The sequence below is a fragment of the Xiphophorus maculatus genome, chromosome 9 (assembly GCF_002775205.1).
Source record: "Xiphophorus maculatus strain JP 163 A chromosome 9, X_maculatus-5.0-male, whole genome shotgun sequence".
NCBI lineage: Eukaryota > Metazoa > Chordata > Actinopteri > Cyprinodontiformes > Poeciliidae > Xiphophorus > Xiphophorus maculatus.
In genome coordinates this window covers 8,211,629-8,219,217 of record NC_036451.1, presented here as the reverse complement: position 1 = coordinate 8,219,217, position 7,589 = coordinate 8,211,629, and the positions used below count along the sequence as shown (strand labels likewise).

The following is a 7,589-nucleotide window of genomic DNA, read 5'->3' as shown; positions in this document are numbered from 1 at the left end:
GTATGCTTACAATAAAAATGTGAAAGATTTTTTTAACAAAATTATTTTTCTCTTAGCTTAGCATTATTTTATATAAACAACTATTATTTTATTCATAATTTGATACCCAGAGAGCAGATATACATTAACTTTATTCCTATTATACAAGGTACAATTCATATGAGACATGAACGTTTTCAAAAACCCAAATCGGACAATGATGTTTGTGTAAGCAAATAGAGCGCCTTCCTCCATTATTGGCACCTCAACTAAAGATGAGTAAAAAGTAGGTAAAGGGGGATATTATATATTTTCAAGGCTTTTTACAGCAAAATCAAGTAAATATGTTATCTTCAGTTATGTAATTACTTTATATTTCAAATGTAACTTGCTTCTGTCTCTTTAAAAAGCTCCTGCTCTTTCCGATGTTCCACCTTCAGCACGTCATCACAGCACCCTGAATAGCTACGACCAAACACTCTGGGATTTTTCAAACATAAATGAAAGAATCAAGGCAACACTCCTGGTATGTTTTGATGTATGAGTAATATTATAACATGATATGACGCTAAAACAAAAAATTCAGTTTTACATCATATCCCTCTCACCCCCTTCAAACCTCTTAACACCTGTGTCATCATGAGGGTAACATTTTGAAGGTAACAAGGGATTAACCAAAAGAGTTTAGTTAACCCAAACGCTGTCTTTTACTATCTGGAAAAATTTAACCTTTAGGTATATTTAGAAAACTGAGAAAACAAAACGATATATAATATAAAAAATAAACAAAGCAACTAATAAATATTAATAGTCAGATGATGCTCTAGTTTGCTTAGTTTTAGCTCAGAGCTGTCTAGAAATAATAATATTTCCTAAATATATCACATGAGTGTGGTTATAAATTAGTTTTGGTCACACATTACAAGAAAAGAAATATGACAATTTTCACTGAATTTTTAAAAGAAATCATTATAAAAGCCTCTAAAAGTGTCTCGTTTATTAAATTGTGTCTAAACCTTTAATTGATCATATAGATCTTAGCTGATAAAGTGGAATTTGAATTATAAATTAAACATATGGTCTTCCATTTAATCTTAAAATTGCAAAGTGTTATTTAGAAAGCAGAAAGATGTCTTTCAAACGTGTTCTTACCCATCAAACACTAGATGTCAGTAAAACGCCACATTTTAAAAAATCCAAGTACTGTAAACCTTTTTGAGTTAAAACATCATACAAGATGGAAATGTATTGAAACAAACAGTTGTGTAAAATCATGTCATTGAAAAGGCAAGGTTTTATAAAACTTAAAGCAAGCAGTTAGTCTTCTTCAGACAGAATTAATGTTACTCGTTTATATGGACAGAGCAAGTGAGCTTGAATGTAACTTTGAATTATGTTGGCTCCATGTACCTTTTTTTCTTTTTGTACTATTTTATGCAAAATAAGAGATAAAATAAAAGCGAGACAAATTTACAAAGTCTGAGGTCAGTCATGAGATTTTAACTTGTCTGGAGAAGTCAGGCCAGCCGTGTGTTAGCTTAGGGCCAAGTGCTATTTCTATTCATATACTCAAAGAGAAGGGGGAAAATGTTTAATTGTGTTGTATTTATTACACTTCTCAAATAATATGGATAAAACTTAGATTTTTACCGGTGTCGGTTGTCAGAGGATACAAATCTACCACTTTTCTTTGCATCTATTTCAAATGAATCTTAATATTAATAATAATGTAAACTGGGCTTTGTAAAACTGGATGAAACTGGTAAGGACTCAGAGGTCTGAGGTGCAGCGAAGGAAAATGCTCTTTCCTGGATTGGATGGATTCTTTCTGTGGAAATGAGATCTAGTGACATCTGTCCTCGTCAAGCTTGTGGTTGGGTTGAGGTTTAGAGTTTCTCGAAAGAGATCAAACGCTTTGAGAGTCTCTTAATTAATTTCCACAGACATGCAGCATCAGCGGAAACCTCTGTGGATGAAGTCACAATTATTTGGAAGACCACTCTGAGAAGGAATTCTCAAAAAAGCTTGTTCATGCTTTCATATGAGGAGACATGTTGCAACTTTGTGATCAATTACTATAAATGTTTTGAGGCAACGATAGCTGCAGAGTGACTGTGTGCATCCCAGTGTCATGCCAGTTCACAGCAGAAACTGTAGCTTTTTAAAAACTTTCTTGAAAAATCATATGTACATTTTAATGTAATCCTCATTAAGGCACATTTTTGGGACGTTTGGACAAACCACTCACAAACTATGAAAAAGCAGTAACTTTCTCAGAAGTAGCCAGACAAACAAAATTTTAATTGCTGCAATATTGTAGCAGTAATCAGATGAAAAAAGTATATATGTATGAGATTGAGCTTAAACTACCACTTGATGGTTGTTGTTGCCCCCATGGGTGGTACCGGCAGGTGTTAGGTTTATGAGAAATTGCATTTTTGCCATCTGTATGCCCAGTTTGGTTTAAATAAGGTTGTTATTATGTATTTATTCAGATTTTGTTTGATATTAAACTTGCTAGACTGTCCGAAACACTTAAATGTAAACAAAAAAAAGCAAAATTAGAAGAAATCCTTTACCTACTTTTAAGCCATTACATTTGTAATAAATTTTAGGTTGTGTTCAGACAATCTACTAATTAATTACTGCTCTTCGGAAATTAGATCGTCTCTCTTATGTTGCAAAGAGCTGTATTCAGAGATTGTTATGCATGGTGCTTGCAACAGTGTGTATATGCTGAAAACCATGAGATTTGGAGCCAGTATTGGATGGTCATTGCTGTGCATGGATCTGGACAGAAATGTCAGAAGGTTACTATAGGAAAGCAGGCAGCATTATGACATGTACATATGGATGAGGCCCCATGGACCAGCTGTTGTCCACCTAATATTGGCTCCACTCTACGCTGATGACATCTGAATACACAAACCTGACATTCAGCCTCATTCTCTGCTCTGAAGAAAATCTACCTCAAAACAGTCACAACAGGAAAAATCATATATTTTCTCTAAGAAACTACATGGGAATCCACCTTATTCTTTTGCACTATTTTGTGGTTTGTATAAGGCTGTGGCTGTGTCTCATCCTGGTGGCAGCTTCACTGTTATATATTGCCTCTTGTTGATGACCTGTGCAAACAGTCTCTAAGGTACTGCTAAAGTTTACAGCCATTCCCATTACGTTATTGTAGTCACATCATCAGTTCTTCTTCCTGTTTGCTAGAAAGCTCCTTCTTATTTATAAGACACGGGACAATGGCCCATAGCAGCAATGTGCCACTGTCTGAGTTCTTTATGGCACTGAGTTGAGCTGTTTCCAAGGTGAACAACAGCTATGCATGACACCGTCGACAGAATAACTCATAAAAGTTAGTAAATAATGGATGTCATTGTCATTTCTTTATCAGATAATATGAATGATTACATGGGGAATTCTCTGTATATTTGCACAATGTGCCCAGTCAATATTTCATCTGTCACCTGGGTAAGTGAGGTACTTAAATCAGCCCTAAACTGTGGTATCTTTTAACAGTACTGCTTCTCTGTCAAGACTAAATATTTAGCCCTGCTAAGTAACGCAATTTCGAATCTATAGACACATTTTTAAACTGTAAGTTTGTGTAATGAAGACAAAAAGATATATTTTTTCACAATTTATTTTCCAAATAACTTATATGATTTGTTTGTGTTTTAAAAAAGACAAAGATATAAAGACAACACAATTGAAACAGACATTTTTTTTTATCTCTGCTTTGTAAAAGTACAGCAATAACATTGAAGGCAAATAAATACTAATAAATACAAATTTATAAAGTACCGTACAGATTAAAAAACAATGTACATTTCATTGCACATCACTACCAGAAAAAAAGTTTGCCTAATGGCTAAAAAAAGTGCTTTTTCCTTATTGTCCTCTTTGATTGTCATTCAGCCAGTTAAGTTTAACTTTCTAATGACAGTGCTTTTAAACTTCATCTGTATTGGCACATAGCGCTCAATTTCCTCTTCCCCTTTCAGTGTCATCCTGTCTTTGCAAGAACAGAATCTGCACCACTGGCCCATTTGGTGACATTTTCCTTACAGAAATCTTTACTTCTGCTGTCATGTCAAAGCACTATCTTCTTTATATAGCAACAAATGCTGCACATTTCATGGATGCTTAAATTTTAAGGATGCTTAAAGTCCCTTGTAAAATCAGAAAAACAATCGACTTCACACTTTTTTGACCAGATGGGGCAGATTGGTGAGTTTTGTGCTCGGTTTAGCTTGGCACAGTAGATCCCTATAAACTGGAGAGTGGAGAAAGCGAGGGTAGCAGTCTTTGGCCATCAGCATGTAGATCCTGTGCTGAGCTTGGTCGAAACAAGACGGCGACGGGTTCATCAAGTTGGCTTTGGTTATGTCTCGGGTTTCATGGTCAATATTTACCTACAAAAGACACAAGAAGGCAAAAAGTCAGTTTGTCAATTTTTCTCTCAGACATTTCAGAGACTGTCATTAAATCTGTCTCTTCTTACCTCTCGTGGAGCTTCACTGCTGATGAATTCACTGTAGATCTTCTGGGCTTTGGTGAGTAACTTGGTAGGACACTTGGTTCTTCTGTAATCTTCACAAGCAAAGTAGAATGCAATGTTCTCCTCGCTAAATTCAGAAACCAGGAAGGCTGTGAAGGCACACAATCCATCTGCAAATGGAGGAAATTTGATTAGTAATTACATCAGATGGAGCCGTGGAGGCTGCATACGTAATCATGTGTATGTAAGTAATTTATGGGAAACCAAGCACGCTGTTGTGTAAAAATATAATAAAAACATTAATTCAGAGGTGAACTTACATCTACTGGACAGAAGCCTTTCAAATGATTCTTTCCACTTCAGGCATTCCTCCAGGGTTGGTCTGAAAATAGTGAGAAACATGTTTAGATAAAGCTGGAATTTTGTAAAAGACATCAAGATCTATTTTTTTTAAAATACAGCAATGTTATATTTGTGTTAAGCTTACTTGTTTTTCCCTATTTTGCAGCAGGATAAAGTGCAAATGGGCTTTTGCAGGAGAATTCCCAGCCTTGCTTTCAGCTCCTTGGCTCTGAAAGAGAAAGAAGCAAAAGGTTGGATACAATTTTCTAAGTGACATCATTTCATATTCACAGAAAAACCTACATTAGAACTCAAGAGCTGAAAGCATCGATAGTATAAAACAGCTTAAAACGACAATCCCATCTGAGCTTCTCAAATGCCCACACGCATGTGCAAAACCTGGTCCTCTAACACATAATGCAAAGAATCAGTCTTTTCATAAAAGTGAATGCACCTTTCCAAGCAGCAGGCAGGCAGCGATACGAGTCCTTTACACATAGCAGCAAGTGGGAGCTGGCGAGGGGAGGTCTCTTGGTTCAATGGTGCTTAAGTTTCCTTTCAGCAAAGCTCAGCCAGGAATGAAATTGTTTGTCTGTGCCTGAGTTGAGACAAGGCAGAGGTTTTATAATCCTACTGCCCACACCTTCTGATGTGTCATCAGCTCTGTCAGCCAATAGCAGAGAGAGTCACAGGCAAAGAGAAACAGAGAGGGAGAGGGAGAAATGATGAAGTCAGTATATGGGGGAGAACATGCAAGGTCGAGGCTGGGAAATTACGGTTTAATGATAAAAGCCTCTGATAGCTGATGGGTTTTTTTTTTTCTACTTCTAAAACAACAAAGGGATTTTTCTGTGTTGTTTTCACTATTTTTGTGGGTCTCTTAATTTACAAACAAAACCCACAAAACCTCTGTTGTTTATGTCCTGTAGTTTATAATGTCAAGTTGACCAATTCTTTAACATTTCCCTTTGAGTTTGTGACATAGTAATTATTAGCACAAAACCCCAATCTGTTCTTTTAATTATATAAATTCTCAAAGAATTAATCCACCCATCCGTGGTCACTGTCTGGAAGTCGATGACTAGCATACTGAAATAAAGTAACTTGTCCAGTCACAATTACTAGGATATGATCATTTAAAAAAGACCAATTTAGCTGACAAGGAACAAAAATAAAACATTAAACATATTTTACAAAACAAAAGTGTTGTGATGACATAAATGAAAAAGAAAACTGTAAAGGTGAACTTTTTATGCTGGTTATTAGCTGAGGGCAGACTGTTTTATAAAAACTAGCTAAGTTGACTCAAATGTGAAGCAACAGAGCAGATTTGGGGGAAAATCAAATCCCTCTAACAATGTAAAGTAAATTGATCATAATATCATGTTATATAAATTGTAAGTGTATTGGGGTGGATGAGGTAAAATGTACAGTGTACATATGCTTATGGACAGAATAAGTTAATTTCATCATAACATCACCTTCTCAATTCTTCTTTTTTGTCCATCTAAAGACTGGCTGACTTGCAGGCTGAACAATCAATGCATATAAATGTCAATATTTCTGAAAAGTTTATTTATCTTAGTAACTCAATTCACTATTCACTTTTTATTCATTGCTTTCAGCCCAATTTATGTTCACAGCTATTTCACAGCTGTTGACTTCTTTTTTTGTTTTCACAATGAAAGCAACTGTCAGGTTGGGAAATGTGCTATGCAAATATGTTTGGGTGTATTGATTGATTCAATAAATTAGAATATTATCAAAATATTTATTCTTGTAACTTAATGCACTAAGTGAAACACAATTACACATATTGATAACACAAGATAATTAGTTCTGTCAATTATGGCTACTAAAAACAATGCCTAGAACATTACATATTGCAATATGGCAGATCAATAAATAAATCCTATTTAATACAAAAAACTCACAGAATAAACATGGATCCTATGATGAGTGAGAATGAAATCAGAGTAATGCATAAGTATTACATTCTCAGCACAAGAGGAAATTGGAGAACATTCAGAAGCTCATCAGCTGCCTTTTGCACATGAAAACCCAGTGGCCTTTTTGGCATCCTGTGTTGTCCTCTTAACAGCTGCTTAGTTTTTATTCTTTTAGCAGTAAATGCACTCACACAAATGTGATGAAAGTGTTAATTCCAGGAAATTATATGAATGAAATATGTCTTTAACACCACTACTGAAAGTAGGTGGGGAAGATGTTCAGCTGGTGAACTCAATAAAGACACAAGGAGAGTGTTTCACAGTTGGTGTGCAGTAAGTTGCTAATCTCAACTTGTTATATGATTGAGATTAAAGTGATGTTTGAGGAGCTGAGGCAATACATAACTGAACAGTGGCAGTGGCATAGTTTCAGACAAAAAAGGTTGTGCTTCCTAGGACATGACATATGTTTGTGATTCTGAAACAACCTAAAACTTAAAAGTTTGAAATGATTGATTGATAACAATTAATTTGGGATATACTCTGCAGGTCTAAAAATGCGTTTGAGTTGTTTGTATTTTTAACCACCTCTAAAAATACCCAATGAGACAGAACCATAAAGCCAGATACTCAGAAGAACTGACTGCATTTTATTGTTCAAATTTAGCAGCAAAACTATTTCTGTGGCATTATGTTTATCTAATGAGGCTTGCCTTTGGGCGCCACATGAGAACTGACCTTGGGGCGTTTTTCCTTAACCAAGCACTCACTGATCAGTAGAGATGAAAACAGTATCTTTTTTGTTA

General features: G+C 35.3%; 1 protein-coding gene across 1 annotated transcript; it reads right to left on the bottom strand.

Moving 5' to 3' along the window:
• Positions 1–3,665: 3,665 nt before the first annotated feature.
• Positions 3,666–5,443, bottom strand: LOC102222777 (regulator of G-protein signaling 5-like). The gene is made up of 5 exons (XM_005802290.3): positions 5,289–5,443; positions 4,980–5,063; positions 4,813–4,874; positions 4,496–4,662; positions 3,666–4,406 (listed from the first exon to the last, which is right to left on the bottom strand). Exons 1-5 carry the CDS (start codon positions 5,330–5,332, stop codon positions 4,191–4,193), a joined length of 573 nt encoding a protein of 190 aa, XP_005802347.1. The 5' UTR covers positions 5,333–5,443; the 3' UTR covers positions 3,666–4,190.
• Positions 5,444–7,589: the final 2,146 nt, after the last annotated feature.

Coding starts and splice junctions, on each gene's coding strand:
- LOC102222777 (XM_005802290.3), bottom strand. CDS start 5,332: ATGTGTAAAGGACTCGTATCGCTGCCTGCCTGCTGCTTGGAAAG. Junction 4,875..4,979: donor TGCAAAATAGGGAAAAACAA/GTAAGCTTAACA, acceptor CACTATTTTCAG/ACCAACCCTGGAGGAATGCC. Junction 4,663..4,812: donor AAGGCTTCTGTCCAGTAGAT/GTAAGTTCACCT, acceptor CTCCATTTGCAG/ATGGATTGTGTGCCTTCACA.